At 37.6% G+C, this 16,538-nt stretch overlaps 2 protein-coding genes across 4 annotated transcripts; one reads left to right on the top strand and one right to left on the bottom strand.

Moving 5' to 3' along the window:
* Window positions 1–266: 266 nt before the first annotated feature.
* On the bottom strand, window positions 267–5,708 carry si:dkey-87o1.2 (uncharacterized protein LOC796684 homolog). Of its 3 annotated transcripts, none has more exons than XM_035530432.1 (5): window positions 5,398–5,708; window positions 4,739–5,210; window positions 2,611–2,665; window positions 2,300–2,417; window positions 267–1,902 (listed from the first exon to the last, which is right to left on the bottom strand). In XM_035530432.1, the coding sequence occupies exons 2-5, from the start codon at window positions 5,033–5,035 to the stop codon at window positions 1,869–1,871; spliced, it is 504 nt and encodes a 167-aa protein (XP_035386325.1). In that variant the 5' UTR covers window positions 5,036–5,210; window positions 5,398–5,708; the 3' UTR covers window positions 267–1,868. The 3 variants fall into 3 exon arrangements, with proteins under 3 accessions (XP_035386325.1, XP_035386328.1, XP_035386326.1); XM_035530435.1 differs by having other exon boundaries at window positions 4,739–5,195; XM_035530433.1 differs by lacking the exon at window positions 5,398–5,708 and having other exon boundaries at window positions 4,739–5,245.
* A 92-nt stretch (window positions 5,709–5,800) lies between these two features.
* Window positions 5,801–10,768, top strand: zgc:174935 (uncharacterized protein LOC796019 homolog). Its single transcript, XM_027006647.2, has 4 exons — window positions 5,801–6,450; window positions 6,680–6,734; window positions 8,268–8,382; window positions 8,907–10,768. The coding sequence occupies exons 1-4, from the start codon at window positions 6,154–6,156 to the stop codon at window positions 9,100–9,102; spliced, it is 663 nt and encodes a 220-aa protein (XP_026862448.2). The 5' UTR covers window positions 5,801–6,153; the 3' UTR covers window positions 9,103–10,768.
* Window positions 10,769–16,538: the final 5,770 nt, after the last annotated feature.

Raw genomic sequence — 16,538 nt, 5'->3', positions numbered from 1 at the left:
CTTGCCCAACCACTACCATGTCACAACAGGTGCGTAGAGAGGCACTGCTTAGAATACTGGAGCAAGAGGGACAGTTATATAATACAGAGCTGAGTCAGAGAGGCCTGGCTATTTACCATCAGAGGATATAAGTCACATCTAATACTAACTTCCTCAGCATCTGTTGCACAGTGTTTAGGAGTTAGACATTTAAAATTCAGAATACAGTTAACAAATACACCAATATTTTACACAGCAAAGAAAATGAGACAAAACAAGCTGGCATCTATGCAGAGAATGTGATTTAATAACATTTCATTTAGACTTCATATTTTAGAGTAGGGAGCCCTTTTTAGGTCTTTTGTTGTGTTCACTGAAACAAAACTATACTGTGTTAATAGTGAAGAAATGCTTTATAAACTGTCTTAAGCAATACACACTGCACAGGATGGTCAGGAAGCTCTAGCTGCGGTGAAACTGCTAGTGATATAGATATGGCAACGAAAGCTAAAGCCTCAAAGGCAAATCACATGACAAAGAGGAGGTATGTAATGCGTAAAAGGAGAGGATAAGAACATAGTCCTGGGAACAATTCATGTAAATGGAACTTTAGATGATGTACTGTTCTGAATAGAGATGGACTGTAAGTAAGTATTTCAGGTGAAGGCAATATCTGAGAGGTAGGAGAGAAAAATGCTATATATAATAAGTTTCACATTTGTCATGACTCTTCTTTTTCCTCTCCCCATCAGTAACCTCCTTATATGTTAAGGAACAAAAATGGTTTCTCTTAAAATTGCTAAGGGCTGCCAATATACTGAGGTATTTTAAATGCTTCACTGTAAATGTTTATGCTACATTTAAAATGTTATAAATGATGCTGAGAAAGCAGCCCGTCTCAGTGACAAAGCAGTGTCAGTGACTGTTACACTGTATGTGTACACGGGTTTAAAGCTCTCATCAGCTATGTGTACAACTATTACAATGCATCAGCAAAATCTGAATAAGGCCAGAAGGATTTAGAATTGAAACTGAGTTGATGTCTGTAGAAACATGATGCATGCCTAGGTTCCACCAGTTAAAAATATTTTACAACATTGCCTAATGGAAGTCATATAACTTTGTTTAAAAAACAAGTACCCTTAAAAATATACTGTACCCCATTTCCCTATCCTGTGCCTTTCACCCTAGCCATCCCCTACTATAATCAGCAGTCTCCGCTGGGTACATTAGTGTCAGAGTTTAAGAGGGAAGCTTTGTCTGCAAATGATATGAGCTACAGCATAGATTCTTGCCCCATTCAATTTTCTGTAAGGCTATATAGTTGAAGATAACACCAGGGGTCTATATGAATGGAACAACACTTTTCTCTGTCTTTACTCTAGTTTTCCTTGATTTAACAATATTCTACATGGCTTGTATGGAAGTAAAGTTGTTGACTTGGTGCCGGAGGACATGAGATTCAAATTTCCTTCCTTTAATAACTTGTTTTTCCTCCAAGCAAGGCATTTAATCTGAAGTAGCTCAAGGGGTGTAGTATCGCACCCCATCAAGCACTGAAGCACAAAGCACAAGGCCCTGGAAAAAAGTGCAATAGTGCAAAAATAATTTGCTGGTTGCTAACAAAGGGCAGTAGTCTCCAAGGCTTGCATTAAAATTAGCAGTCTAATGTTAGTTTATTGGTTATATTTTTAGATTAATTTCACTGGAATTCAAAGGCATATAAAAGAAGCACAACAAATAAATGTAAGAGAACATTTAAAGAAAAGGTACCACTTTAAATTCTTTATGAACAGCATCATAACATATGATGTTAATAGAAAAGCTATACACAAATGTGCTATGGCACTTTCTCCTGAGTTTCTTTTTTGTCCTCATTTTAAATTACTTCACTGAGCAGCCTTTTTGTCCTCACACAATTTCCTGCAGAGATACAACAGAACATTAATTGTAATTTTTTGTTAATTTGTAAATTGTTTTTTGTTTAAATACATTCCTTTTTTACCACATAAAACCATCTTGTACTTAATATATATGTTGTAGTTCTCTTTTCATTTAAGCATAGCCTACTTCTTTTCCTTAAAGACCGCAACAAACTTGTTAGTGGCCTAAACTGTGAAAAAAATGTTTTCCTCTATACTCATAACACACAGTAAATGAGCCACTGTTCCTCAAATAACTGAGGAAATGTACAAAAATATAGTTAACACAGTTAACTCAATTTACCCAGAGGTTTCAATACAACACACAATTCCATTAAATTGGTCTCCTTCATTATACTTGCAGTCAACCAAGACAGCAATGATGGTGCTGGCCTCACCTTCCCTCCTCCTGCTGTTCATCTACAAATGCACAGATCTTTATATCTCTGTCTCGAATCTGCTTCTGCAAACCCTGAATCTCCTCTTGAGCTTTCTGTTCCTCTTCTTGCTGATCAACTGGGGGGAGGGGGACAGAGAGGTGGATATAGAAAAGGAAGGAGGAGGGGAGACAGCACAGAGTGGGATCAAGAGGGTGAACATGAAGAAATTTGGATGTGATGGATGTTTAAAGTAAACTCAGTCAAGTTTAAGACACATAATGGTGCTAAGAATCAGGCCTCACTGACTGAGGAATAAACTGATGTCTTACTTTTTAGTTTCTCAAGTGCCTCAGTTGCTTCTGTTTTCTTCTTGTCAGAGTCTGCCTAAGAAAAAACAAGAACATTCGGGAGGGTGGGTGTGCACAAGGAGACAAGCAAAGGAGGTTTAGTTTTCTAAATAAGTAGTTGTCAGCCCAATAGATTCTTTTCTCTATATTCCAGCTCCCAGCATGCCCAAATCAAGCAATTGGTTATACTAAATCCTTGGAATAGATCAGCTAGGACAAAATTGTGGACTGTGACTGAGCACTTAAATTCAAATTATAGGAATGCAGTCCCAAGGCAATCTGTCTATTCAAATTCCCTACTGCCCCAGCAGGCAATATGAAAATGCTGGTACTAGAGCCATACAAAGTCTGTTAGTCTGTTGCAAAAAGTTGATCAAAAAGCGGCTTCACAGATGTCCAAATCCAGACTTTAAAATGAAAGGGTGTCGGTAGCAAAGAAAAAAAATCCCTGAGGTCCAATGAGAATATATCCTTAAGAGGGGACAAAATTACCCCTCATACATTGTAGGTAATGCAAGCTTTACATTACATTATACTGCCTGCACTACATCTCTTAATAACTACAACGCCCAAATCGCTAACCCTTCCTGAAGAACCAAATACAGAGGCATCTCTTTGGTAGAGGAAGTCTAGTGGGGATTCTTGTTTCAGCCCAAGTATTTTTCACTTTGATACAATTTTGTCTCTCAAGCGATGTGAAGCTACCATTCATTCATGTTGGAGTGAATGAAACTTTGGATGACTTGTTGAGACTTCTGTAGATACACAGTGTGACAAACTGTGACTGCAGATATGAAGGAAAAGCAAGCTATAAAGAGGATCAGAAGAGCCTTCATCTTGCCATCAGTGAAACATTTTAGAATGTATGCAAAAACAGAGCTGCCTATATGCAAAATGGATGAAATGCAAACAAGAGAGAATAGATGGGTGCCTTCTGCTTGTGTTAACATTTTACTTCCATAGCATTTGGCATGCTTTTATCCAGAGCAATTTACAAATTTTTGTAGGACAGTATGGGTGACCTTGGTGTTTTTGGCACCTTGCTTTACCTGCTTTACTAAGAGAGCTACAGCATCTGTCTAGTTCTACTTTCTAGACACTAAGTTTTGTAGCAGGTACTAAGATGTGTAAATAACTAAGTGTCAATGTTATCATAATGAATGTGAACAGCTCTCAAACATATGTACACTTTAAAAAAGACATGTAATTTGTCAGTGTAATCCAGTGTTCTCACCACTGGATATAAAGCCATGGCAAAGTCGGATCAAGCATTTAATACATAGCTGACAAAAAGGTTGCTAATACTGAAGAAGGTGAATGGGTGCAGTGTTAAAATTAATCTTCATGCTAAACTAACCACAGGCAAAGAATGTCATACATATTTTGCTAAAACTACACTTAAAAAATGATATTTATAGACTTCAACAATATAATGCAAACATTTCATAGCACAACATAACCTAATGTAATCTGTATGCTTCAACATTGACACATTTGCCTTGTATTTCATCAAGCTATTACTCAATTTAAAATAGACTTGCTGGTCTGGTGTGGTCACGCACAATATTACATATTACAAGCAGAAAATCTTTATAAATTTGTTTTTGCTGTGAACCGTTCCCTAAATGCATTTCACTGTTTAATTTCATAAGCATAATGAACTTTTAACATGATGATGAATAATGTTACTTTATGTAATTTTACATAAAATTATTTTAACATGAACTGGGATGAGTGCAGCCTAAGGCATAATATACTGAGTTGGAATACAATTAGAGCCATGCGTCTTAAGGGACAAAAACTAGTCTTTTTAAAAAGATGTGATATGACATTACTGTGCTGCCATAGCATACAGTGTCTGTGTAGTGATTCAGTTTCAGTCACTTTTTTTATTTACAGTTGGTGAAATATTAATGTATTCTGATCAGTCTTCAAGTGTCTGCATTTAACCACAATAAAATGTTTCTGTGAAGGCTGTCACAGTTGCTAAGAGTATATTTAACATGGTTCTTTCTCGCTGCGTGCACTAAACACATTGAATTGTGCTAAAGCTGGTTTCAGCATTTTAGTTTCAATACATTTTGGAACTACACTACATGTTGTTCAGTACCTTCTCCATTTCACAGGTTGCCAGGCTACTGTCAGAGTCCCCTTTGGCCTTCATCAGTTCCTCCTTCTTCTTTACCAGCTTATCCCTCTCCTGATTCAGAGCAGGAAGCTCATCATTCATGTTCTGAATCTTCACCTTTGCATTCACTATTTCATTCTCCTTTGTTTTCACTTCTTCGGTAACTGAGGCAATTTGGGCCTTCATTCTGCGTATCCTGTACTCCTGTTGCATGGCCTGATAAGCCACTGAGATCAGCACACACACAGCCAAGAAAATCAACGCCACGAACGCCCTCATCTTGAAAAACACAGGTCCCACAGAGGAGAAGGGATTGAGGACAAAGTACAGATGGATGACGTTCCTTTCCTTCTTTCTCTGAACAGGCACGGAGTTCACCTGTTATAACAACAGGTGATTCGGACTACACTTCCATCCCCCACCCAAGATCCTGTTTTACCTGTCAAACAAGAAACTTGCGTGTGACAAGAAGAGCGAGAGGGTAGAATTGGGGGGGGGGGGGGGGGAGAAACAAAACCATAACAACGTGTTTGCTTTTTTAAGATAGTCTCAACCTTTTATAACACTCCTTTTATCCGCTTTCCCCTCCCTCTACACACATTCTAGTTTGCTCCAGTAGACTAATGGACAGACGCACCTACCTTCTTAGCTGTGCACACGCCTCAAGTAAACACAAAAATAGGCACAATGCAGGCAGGTTTGGCAACGCTGAAGAATTCAAAATGTATCAAAAAGAGGGTGTTGAACCACGATCCACTTATTTGCATAGGCCAACTGTATGGTCCAACCGGTCTGTAATAACACCTCTTATAATGGTGAGAGAACTCGGAATAAAATATAATTTAAAAAAAAGAATAGCAGAATAAAATGTTATTTACACGTTTCTCGTAAATGTGTGCATTTATATTATCAATTTTTCGCCGCAACGCTAAAAGCGCTTCATACGCATTGATTTCTGAGCTTCCTTTAAGGGTGCGCACGGTGGGCGGAGCCTACAGCAGGTGCGGTGAGTTTTTACGCAACTCTCATATCTTTCCACTTTTCTTCCTTTCCAATACAAGATATTCAGCCAGAGCGCCATCGGTATCCTAGATTATATCGTGGATGCTTATGCAGAAGGATATAGCCTAATTAAATTTATTGTAGTTAGATTTAAATAGTTTTAGACAGATTTAGATTTTACAAAATCGTACAGAGATCGCGCATTCCAAAATGAACATCAAGCAACGTTCAACAGAAAAAACCTCTTTTTTTCATTAACTAGCGGAGAGATCACATGCAATGCAACACTGTTTGTGTTGTGGATGAGGTTAAGTTCAACAACCGGTAACCAAGACTCTACAAAAGATTTTATACTTTCAGGCGGCAGGATTTAGCTTTCTCATTATTCCGCGATCATGAAGTGCCAGGCTCTGTTATTGACTTTACTAATGGTGTGCAGTTTGTGCGTTGTAGGCTATATTCACAACCAGAAAAAAGAAGAAGCCCAACTGAGCAAGCTGATCTCTTTTCAAAATGTAAAGCACCGGGTGACTAAGGATGTTATGCAAGAGTATCAGACTCATTTAATTGAATCAAGTTCTTTGCTAGACAAAATCAAGAAACAGATTCAAGACCTGGCAGGAGAAGTCAGAGGAGCCCAAGATGTTGCAGAAGGGACAAAAAATGAAGTGGACATGTGCAACAGTGACCTGGTGAGAGACAGGACGTATTCTATAAGGGGCATTTATCTGTAGTGTTGTCTATAGTTTAGTTTGACAAGTGTTACATCGGTGTGAAAGGGCAACACACTGGCGAAGGTGAGAGAGGGTAGACAGGTTAGATTTATAGATCTTTTTGATGTTCACGAAAATATTAGGAGGGCTGTTTTATCAAGAACAGCGGTGTTTATGCTGCAGTCTTGACTGTTCTTTCCTGTGTCAGAAACGCATCGCCGATGAAGCTGTTGCCACAGAAGCTGACAAGACCCATGTGAAAAGTGAGTGACAGTCAGAACCCACATTAAGTTCCTTTTAATAAAGTGTGAATAAGACTAGAGAAGGAAACCTGAGCCCACATCAGATTACAGGCCCTGATTTTGGAGGCATATTCACCAAGTCTCTGAGAAAATTTAAACGGATATTTTCTTGCACTTCAATCAGGCTTTTAAGATACAAAACTTTCAAGACACAAATCCGCGCACAACCTCTCAGAACCTTCGATATGTTTTTTACTACTTCCAATTTAAGTTTTTAAAAGCTAAATAAACGTAAATTATGGAGGGTGGTTCAGTTTTGTAGCATTAGCTATCTAACGCTAACGTTAGCTAGTCTAGTTAACCTACCAAAGTTGTCATGACTTTCCAGCGACGATGTAGGCTGTTTTAATTATTCTTCGTTATTAAATATAGAAGATAAACGTATGTCATTGTTCTTACGTTGTTTGAGGACAAACTAAAATATTCCTTTTAATGAGCTTCAATAACATTCATTGTGTTGGCCAGTTAGCTAAATAAGTAACTAGTTAAGATGGGGATAGCTAGGTTACCAATCTGCGAGGGAGTTTGATGCAGTTGATCAGCATTATGCTGTAGCTACATATTTCTCGGAATGTGGTTCACCCAAAGCATTACTTTACGTCTCAAAATGATGATAGATTTATATAACTTGATTCATTATGTAACGCTAGTTATCTGGCTATCTGAAGTCTGTCAGATGTCTAGGAGTAATCTCGGTAATTTAGCGACCAGTTTCATCCCCTCAGAATGTAGGTTAATCATCTTACTCCATTTTGGATAAACACTTCCAGTGTTCATTGTTTTGGCCGTACAGCGTATGATGTTTGCCTACAGTATAACTACTTAGCGATGCGGGGGGCTTAACTACCGAATCCCGCCTTGTTGTCTTAGCCACGTAGGCGGAGATGGGGTGGATTAACGGAGCATCAAGAAGTCTCATACAGTAATTGGCAGGAGGTCAGTGTAGCAAGAGATAGGACTCTAGTCTGGAATGTGGTTTGTCAAACCGGTTTTCCCAGGTAGCTAATGCTGATGTGCCGATCCTATTACTAAATGTGTGTTCTACATATTTCAGTTTATTTGCATAGATAAGAAAATGGTAAGGAATCGACTATGCACTTTTAAGCACGTATTTATTATAGAAAATATAGGAAAACACTGACTCCCCGTGGCCATGTTGGGTTAAAGCAACCAATTTACTAATATTTTATTCTAGAGTATTGTTCGAATATAAGTTGGAATATTGTTTTGTTTTTGTGGGGGGTTTTGTGTATGATCATGTATTAGATAAGCCTAACGGTTATATCAAAAATGTTTATAGTTAAAGGAACAGTCTACTACAACGCAATCTCAATCTTTTTTTAACCATTTCTTATGGCTTTAACTGCAGTTTTATTTTTGTTTTGTTTTTTTTTTTCGTTTTTTTTCTTTTTTAAACAAATTCCCTGTCACATGGGAACAGGAATGCATAAACCTCTCAGCCCTACTTTTGACCTCACTAATTTCCATCTTCAGGTGAGTTTGAGAAGAAAAAGGCCAGTTTTCAGGAACAGCTGGCCAATCTGAAAAAGGAAATGGAGCAACGCAGCAAAGTGTGCGACTATATCAAAAAGACATCAGATGAGGCAAAGTGAGTAATGAACAGGAGACAGGAGTCTTTTAGTATGTAGTACTGTGTGAGAAATGTCACTAGTTATTTGACCTCGTGCTGGTTTGTTATTCTTAACATGGGTTAAGGCATCAGACCTGTGCAGCTGTTCTTGTGCAAACACATCTTTTCTGGGCTGACTTTTTCAGACATGAATGAAATGTTATACATGGCTAACTTTTGTTTCTATGAGCTAAGAATGGAGAGGTGCTAGTAAAATACTATAATCCAGAGCATACGAATCAAACATTTTATTGAAGGCTTTACTGTTGGCGTGAGGCAATACTTCTCTGATTTGCTTGAGTACCCCATCCTCATTAAAGCTTCCTTTATTGGTGTATTTTTTGCACAGGTACAATGAATGACATTTATTACACACATCTTGCGATCTGCAAGGTTCTGATCTGTTGAAGGCCTAATCCCCAATCACCGTTACAGTCTTCCTTTATCATAACATTTAGTAGAAAACAATCTTGAAACTTGTAAATGTTTTGTTTGTACAACAGGAAGCTGTGCAGTATTATGGAGGAGTCTCCTAATAAAGAGGAGAAAAAAGAAGAGGCAAAGCCTGAGGCACCTAAAGAAGAGGCAAAGCCTGAGGCACCTAAAGAAGAGGCAAAGCCTGAGGCACCTAAAGAAGAGGCAAAGCCTGAGGCACCTAAAGAAGAGGCAAAGCCTGAGGCACCTAAAGAAGCCGCCTAGGAATGCAGATGCACAAGAAATGAGAGCCTGAAGCTGTGAAACTAGAGCAGCTAATACCATGGTCAAATCAATGATGAAAAATTCCAAACAGCTTCATGGTTTCTGTTGCATGCAAAGGGGAAAAACTGTAGGTCTCTTCTCTCTGGTTATTTGCTGATTGCTTCGTCTAGATAGGGGGGTTGTTGATGATTTATTAATTAGCACCTGAGTCTTGTTTGTTCTTTTGTTGCTACATTTTCTGATCTGCAAGTTGCCTTTTTAACTTTGCCATTTCACCAGCTCACTCCAGCTCCCTGGAGACAGCTTTTGCATTTGAGGAAACATTTACTGACTGCATGGGTGGCTTATCCTTACAAGGAATCACAGTAGGAGGATGTGAACCATGGTGTAACGTTATTCAGCATATTACCCTACAAATTGAGACCCAGTATATTACCTTAACATAGCTTTTTCCAACTGCCGAATAAGGCACTGAACCATGTACAGCACTGAGAATGCATGTCTTGCCAACTGTGCCCAGAAATCCATTTAATTAAATGTTTGAAAACACTTTAGGAGGCTATGCCAGGATTGAGAAAAGGCAAACCTTCTTGTTCCTGCTGAAGACCAAATAATACTTCACTCTTTTTAAATTGATGTACAGATTTTTAAAATTAATTATATTTTACCAGTTTGCCACTGTTCAGATGAAGGTATCTTCTTGTGTCATCTTTATTTTTCATGGGGACATGTTAATGACTCCTCTCATTTGAGAGATAAAAACAAAGGAGTGGAGAGAGACTGACCAAATAGGAGTGGTAGGAGATGTAGCGCTTCTTTTTGTTCTCCCTCTTCCCCATTTCTCCCTCATGCCTTATACATATCTCTTACTTGTATTTAGGAGACCCTTAAGCTTTTGTCTTTAGTGGGTATTGTGTGTATTTGCCATAATCTACAGTACATGTTGAATTTGATGAGCTTCCTGTCCTGTAGTGATTGTGCACTGCATAATACTGTGTGTGCATGTGTATGTATCTTTTGCCTCTCTTGTACCTTCCTCATTTTTCCCCCCATAGTTACCATGTGTGTTGTGGCCTACCTTCTGGTCCTTTCGATTGTGGTACACTCATGCATTGGTCATTTCTATCAACCAATCAAAAAAACTGTCACTCCTAATCACTTAGCCTGTTACCTCTGTACAGTCCTGTACTAAAGACAACCAATCAGATGCTCACAGGACCACCCATAGCAGAATAGTCATAAAAGTGCATCAGTTTCAATTTAGTGTAAATGTCTCCTATAAAATGTTATTAAATAATGCAAATCAATAGTTTAAACTTTAGTGTATACACAGGATTTATATATATTTTGTAATGAGAGGTACCTGTCTTCCAGGTAAAAACACTTATTAAATAACTGACAATGTTCTGATAAAGAATCGTAATCAAAGTGGTTCTGAATTAGGATCACTTTCATGTATCGGAATGATGTTCAAAAAGAGCCACAACATAATGTCAGATTTCCCAAGCTTATGTTTTTGTACTCCTCTATATTTTTATTATTCACTGTTTAGAACAGTTATGACAGTGATTTTATGCAATGGACAATATATACAAGTGTGAAGATCATGTTGTAAGCTTTGGAAATGTATTTATCTGTACTGGATATTTAAGACCCTAAAACTGGAATAAAGCTCACTACCTCTAAGTCTTTCAGTACTAAGGGTGCATGTGTATCCAATATCCAGCCAGTATTGCTCCACTCCCTCTTTGTCTCTAATCCCTGGGTTCCCTTGTCTTACTCTACCAATGACAGTGCTACCTCCAGGCTAACAAATAGGGCATGCAATTAGTGGCTCTTTGTTCTGCTCCATCTCACTCTGAAGGTCATATTGTCCAGCATGACCTGGGATAACAGGCAAAGGGGAGGGAGGGCATACAATTTAACCAACATCTGCACTTTTCCCTGAAAGTTTTGTGACGGGCATAACACATGATTTTTCAACATGATTTCTGTAACACTTGATAAATGTTCACGGTTATTTTTTTTTTAAACTGCAGTGCTAACTTTCCCGTCTCATTGCTATTTAACAGTGGCAGAACAAGAAGAGAATGATCTTCATAATCTGCAAAAATTAAGATCAATAAAAATTTGTAGCATATCGGATATCACCATTAATTATATAAAACCAAAGCAGTATTACATGAGAAATTGTTTTCTTCAACTTTGGTTGGCATATATTTGATTATTGTAATGCTTCTGACCATGAGTTGTTCCTCCATTTTGACAATGAGCAATCCTTTTTTTATATAATCACTTCCCATTGTTAAAGGAATACATTGTAGTGTGGAAAAAAACTGAAAAAGTGTCAGCTATCTTTAGAATGGTGTATTAATGTTTGTCAGTTATTCAGATTTATCCAGAGTAACAATACTATGTAGATCAGCTTTGTGGTGTTCAATAACCTGACATTCATATCTACATAATCACCAGTTTGATGTAAATTATTTTTGCTTGGATTAAATGCACTAAAAGACATTAGAAATAAACAAACAAAAAAGTAAAATATGCAAAAGTCCTAAATTTTATAAATAGAGATAGGAACACAGTTTTCACAGATCTGAATTTTTTTTCAGGGATTTGTTTTAGATTTGACTGACATTACAACTTTTCATAAAAGGTATTGAAGCTGTGCTACCGAATTTAAAATGTAAACTTTGTATGTCCCTCCAAAAACATACTTTCATTTTACAGGAAAGATTAACTAGACCACATAATTTCACATGAAGTCTATTGGAAAGTTGTGGAAGCATTTAAAAATCTTGCCAGTTCTACAACATAATCTTTTCCTACAAGAGGGGAGTGCAACTCTTTTCTAGAAAGGATGGAGTCCAGCACATTTTGGCCATTTCCTAATTAACAACCGGCAGCAAAATCAGCAAACTGCTGGATTCTGACCATCCAGGACTAGAGGTGTACACTCTTACACTGTGTGAGTGTAGTGAATCTGCCAGAATTTGAGATTGAAAACATCTTTTCACTCTTCAGGTTTCTGACTAGTATAGTACTACTGACAGCAGCTACTGTATAAGAGTAGTGATCATTTAAAATAATTTATCAGTAGTAGAAATTGTGGCAATAGCAGTGGACGGACCCCATGTTATGTGGACTGACACCTATGTTATGTGTGGATCAGCTCTGACTATTAGGATAATGATATGGGGATTTTATGACTGGAGTAAGTGACCCTGCTGTTGTCCTCTCGATGCATGAGTGTGAAATCACATCTATTGATCAGCCTAATGTAGGAGGAAGAGCCACAGGCACAGTGATCAATACAATTCTAATTATCCCCTTGCATGTGGGGTGTAGAACTTCTCCCAGTGACATACGTATATATATATATATGCTTGTCTGACTGATGCTTTCCACACACTCAAATATAGCGCTTTGCTAATGCCATGCACTACATGCACTAACTATAATGTTCGGGTCCATGTATTTATGTTACCTTATACATTCAGTGCGTTAGAGTACTTTCTTACCTGCAGTGCATACATAGGCTGATAGACATAATAATGAAAAGGGGTGTAAATAAGTATGTATTGTGTCCCACAAGTCATCATCTCTGCAAGGTAAGTTTGTATTTAAATACTGGATTATTGTATTATTGGTCTAGCTGGTTGCACTTTGTAACGGGCATTAACAGATGTCCCACTGTTTTATTGTGTGAGACATTATCCTCATTCCTGATACTCCTGTGATACTTCATTTACCACCTCCTCCATCTCTTCCTCCATTTCTGACCCTTTATCTTCTTTGGCCTCTTGTTCATCTCTTTATATTGCACTAAACCCATAAGTGTATGGCATCCATTTAATGTCATTAATCCATTTAATTAATCTTTTCCTTCAGGTACTGAGCTTGCCATTGATGAGCCAGGGGCTGTATGATATGTTTGATATTCGGTTGTTTTCCTCATATCACATCAACTAAATATCAGACATATTCCTACAGAGTCTGGCAAAGCTCAGCTCAGCATCACATTGGAAAGCTCCTGAACCACATTATTTAATTTTTTTAAATTACATTTTTTTTTTGGTTTTATTTTTTCTCTTATTATTTTATTCTTTTCTTTTTTTAGAAAAGTATCATACAACCATGAGTAGAATTATCGTATAGCTCAAATATATCAAACAGGACTAGGCAAGGATATGACTAAAGCTGTGCTAATAAATGTCTTACCACCACTTCATATGACTATTGTTGTGGTCAAAAGTTTTGAGACTGACACAAATTTTGGTTTTCACAAAATTTACTGCCTTTTGTCAGATGTTTATATTGCATAGTGAAGTACAATTTTAAGCATGTCATATGGTTTTTTTTTTAACTTTTTATTGACAAACACATCCAGTTTAAGCAAAGACTTAATGTTTACAGTAGTGACCCTTCTTTTTTAAGACTTCTGCAATTCACCTTGGCATGCTGGATATCAGCTTCTGGGCAAAATCTTGACTGATGGCAGCCCATTCTTGCCTAATTAGTGCTTGGAGTTGATCAGTTTCTGTGTTTTTGTTTGTCCACCCTCTTTTTGAGGACTGACCACAGGTTCTCAATGGGATTGAGATCTGAGGAGTTTCCTGGACCCAAAATGTCAATGTTTTGTTCACCGAGCCACTTGGTTATCACTTTTGCCTTGTGACATGGTGCTCCATAATGCTGGAAAAGGCATTATTCATCAACAAATTGCTCCTGGATCATTGGGAGAAGTTGCTCTTGGAGGATGTTTTGATACCATTCCTTATTCACGGAAGTGTTCTTAGGCACAATTTTGAGCAAAACCACTCACTTGGATGAGAAGCAACCCCAAACATGAATGGTTTAATTTTTGCCATTCCTGAGCAAGCTCTGCACTGGTGGCGACCTGATTCCCGTAGCTGCATCCTCTTTAGGATATGGTCCTGGTGCTTGCTTGACTTTTTTGGGCACCCTGAAGCCTTCTTCACTGCAATTGAACCTCTCTCCTTGAAGTTCTTAATGATTTGATAAATGGTTGAATTAAATCAGCTGCTTTGTCCTCATTAAAACTTTCTCCTGAGCTAACGGGAAAATCACTGAAACAATGTTAGCAGGCCATTTTGTGGCAGGGCTGAAATGCATTGGCTGGAATGCAGTATTTATTGTGATTAAGTTCATTTTCATGGCAAGGAATGACTTTGCAATTAATTACAATTCATCTGATCACTCTTCACAATCTAGAGTTAATGCAAATTGCCACCATAAAAACTGAAGCAGAAAACTTTGTGAAAACCAAAATGTGTGCTAGTCTCTAAACCTTTGTCCATGATTGTATTATACACATAAGATTTCTCGACTACGAACAATTTATGATGTCTGTTCTATATTCTGTTGATATATATTAAAAATGGTTTAGTACACTATGTTTGGATAGATAGGTGTTTAGGAAACATTTAAAAAATATGCTCTATACTCATATTTGCATTTTGCCTTCTGCTGTGTACAGAATGATTAGCACAAATATACAGAAAATCACACAGTCACTTTCAATGACACAAAAATGCATACATAGAGACAAGTATGGACACATGCATGCAACACCTCATATCTCTATTCGACTTTGGAAACAGAATTTTAAAAAATGAATCAATGTTATTTTAAAATGTTTCATATTAACCACAAAACCTAAATTTAGACCCTTATTAGTATGCTCAGATCACAGTATAACCTAGTATATCCAGACTACACAGTATCATATTTTCATAATACCTAAAAAATTAAATAAAATTATGGTAGAAAAGGAGAAAACATCTTGCTCTTATTCTATTTGTAAATCTGATATAAGAAGACATTTACTTTCATGAATAAATAAATTATGTAATGTACAAAGTAATCAACTGTAATTATACAAAGATAACATGTGTAAAGCCCAGGTCACCTCCAGAAGGCACACTCACTTTTAAACCAACCACATACACATCTTTAAATGTAAACTGACATTGGCATCCCTGGTGACTAAGGCTGTACCCAGCCCCACTGACACTGTTCATGTGTGTTCAGTGCCACCAGTTCTATATGCGCTTTACACACTACACCAACAGTGTTAAATCTTCATATATTTACTCACTGTACTGACTCAGCACAGCCAATCACTTCCTAAAACGTCAAATCCATACTGGCTTCCTCAATAACTTAATGCCTACTCTGTGCCGCCAGCTCAATATGGAATTTAAATACATCATCAAGAATTCGCCAACACAGTTGATCAATACTCTGTAGTGACTAAGGCAATACCAAGCCCCACTAGCACCATTAATGCATGCTCCTTGCCTTCCAACTGGATCTGCCATAATAAACAACATGACAACAATCCATGTGTGTGCCTAGTACTCCTTCCTCACACAAAACATTTTTTTGACACATTACAAGATATACTGTGATAATAATATCATTAAATATATCCCTACATCCTCCTACGGCCTAAAAATAATTGCAGCTTTGTTCAAAGGATGATCAAATCCATCATTCAAATTATGAAAAGAGGTTGCATGTGTGTCATGTAATCAAGCCAAATGTATTTATATAGCGCATTTTACAACACAAGTTGTCACAAAGCAACAATAAAAATGCATTGGTCCAGGTCCCCACTGAGCAAGCCAGAGACTAGAGTAGCCAGGAAAAACTTCCTTGGTAGAACGGAAACCTGGGAGGACCAAGATTCAAGATAGAATCCATCCACATTTGGTGGCCCAGCAGGAGCCTTAAAAGGCAGAAGTTCACCTCATAAGTATTTTCACCAGCTCATTCTCAATCTGATGAAATCTATGGGTTTGATTATGTGTGTAAGAATGTTTGTATAACTCCAAATGGACCAAATGTCCCCACAATAGGAAAATCCGACATTTTTGACCTTGTGGTACAAGTGTTACGGTTTGGTTTGGTTTGCTTTGAAAAAAAACTGGTACGTATATTTGAAACTAAACTAAAAACCAACAGAGACAAATTATTTACTTTGGGTAACTGAGGGTTAGAGCTAGGTGTAGGTTTACTATATCAACTATTTTTATTATGTCAATAGAAGAGCCATACAAGGATGGTAAATCAAGAGTGGCTCTTGTATATTTGTACAATTTACTGTAGTCTACATGTTTAAACTGTGGTTATACTGATAACGATACCGTGTTTAAACTGCAAATTGTAATCCTATCATCTATTAGGGGTTGACATAATTCTTCTGTGGAGTTAACAAGTCTAATATCTGTCACAGCATGATCTAATCAACCATTTTTTTCCGACTGCAAAAGTAGCCTGAACGTTTTTCCTCGTCGTCTTGTAACGTTCGGTGTTTAAATGTGTGATACAGCTGTGGGTCGCTCGCTGCAATGAGTGTAAATCCAAAAGCGGTTCCAGGGGCTGACAACACGATCAACAAGAATCAT

This window comes from Electrophorus electricus, chromosome 10 (assembly GCF_013358815.1).
Source record: "Electrophorus electricus isolate fEleEle1 chromosome 10, fEleEle1.pri, whole genome shotgun sequence".
NCBI lineage: Eukaryota > Metazoa > Chordata > Actinopteri > Gymnotiformes > Gymnotidae > Electrophorus > Electrophorus electricus.
This window is presented reverse-complemented; position numbering and strand designations above follow the sequence as displayed.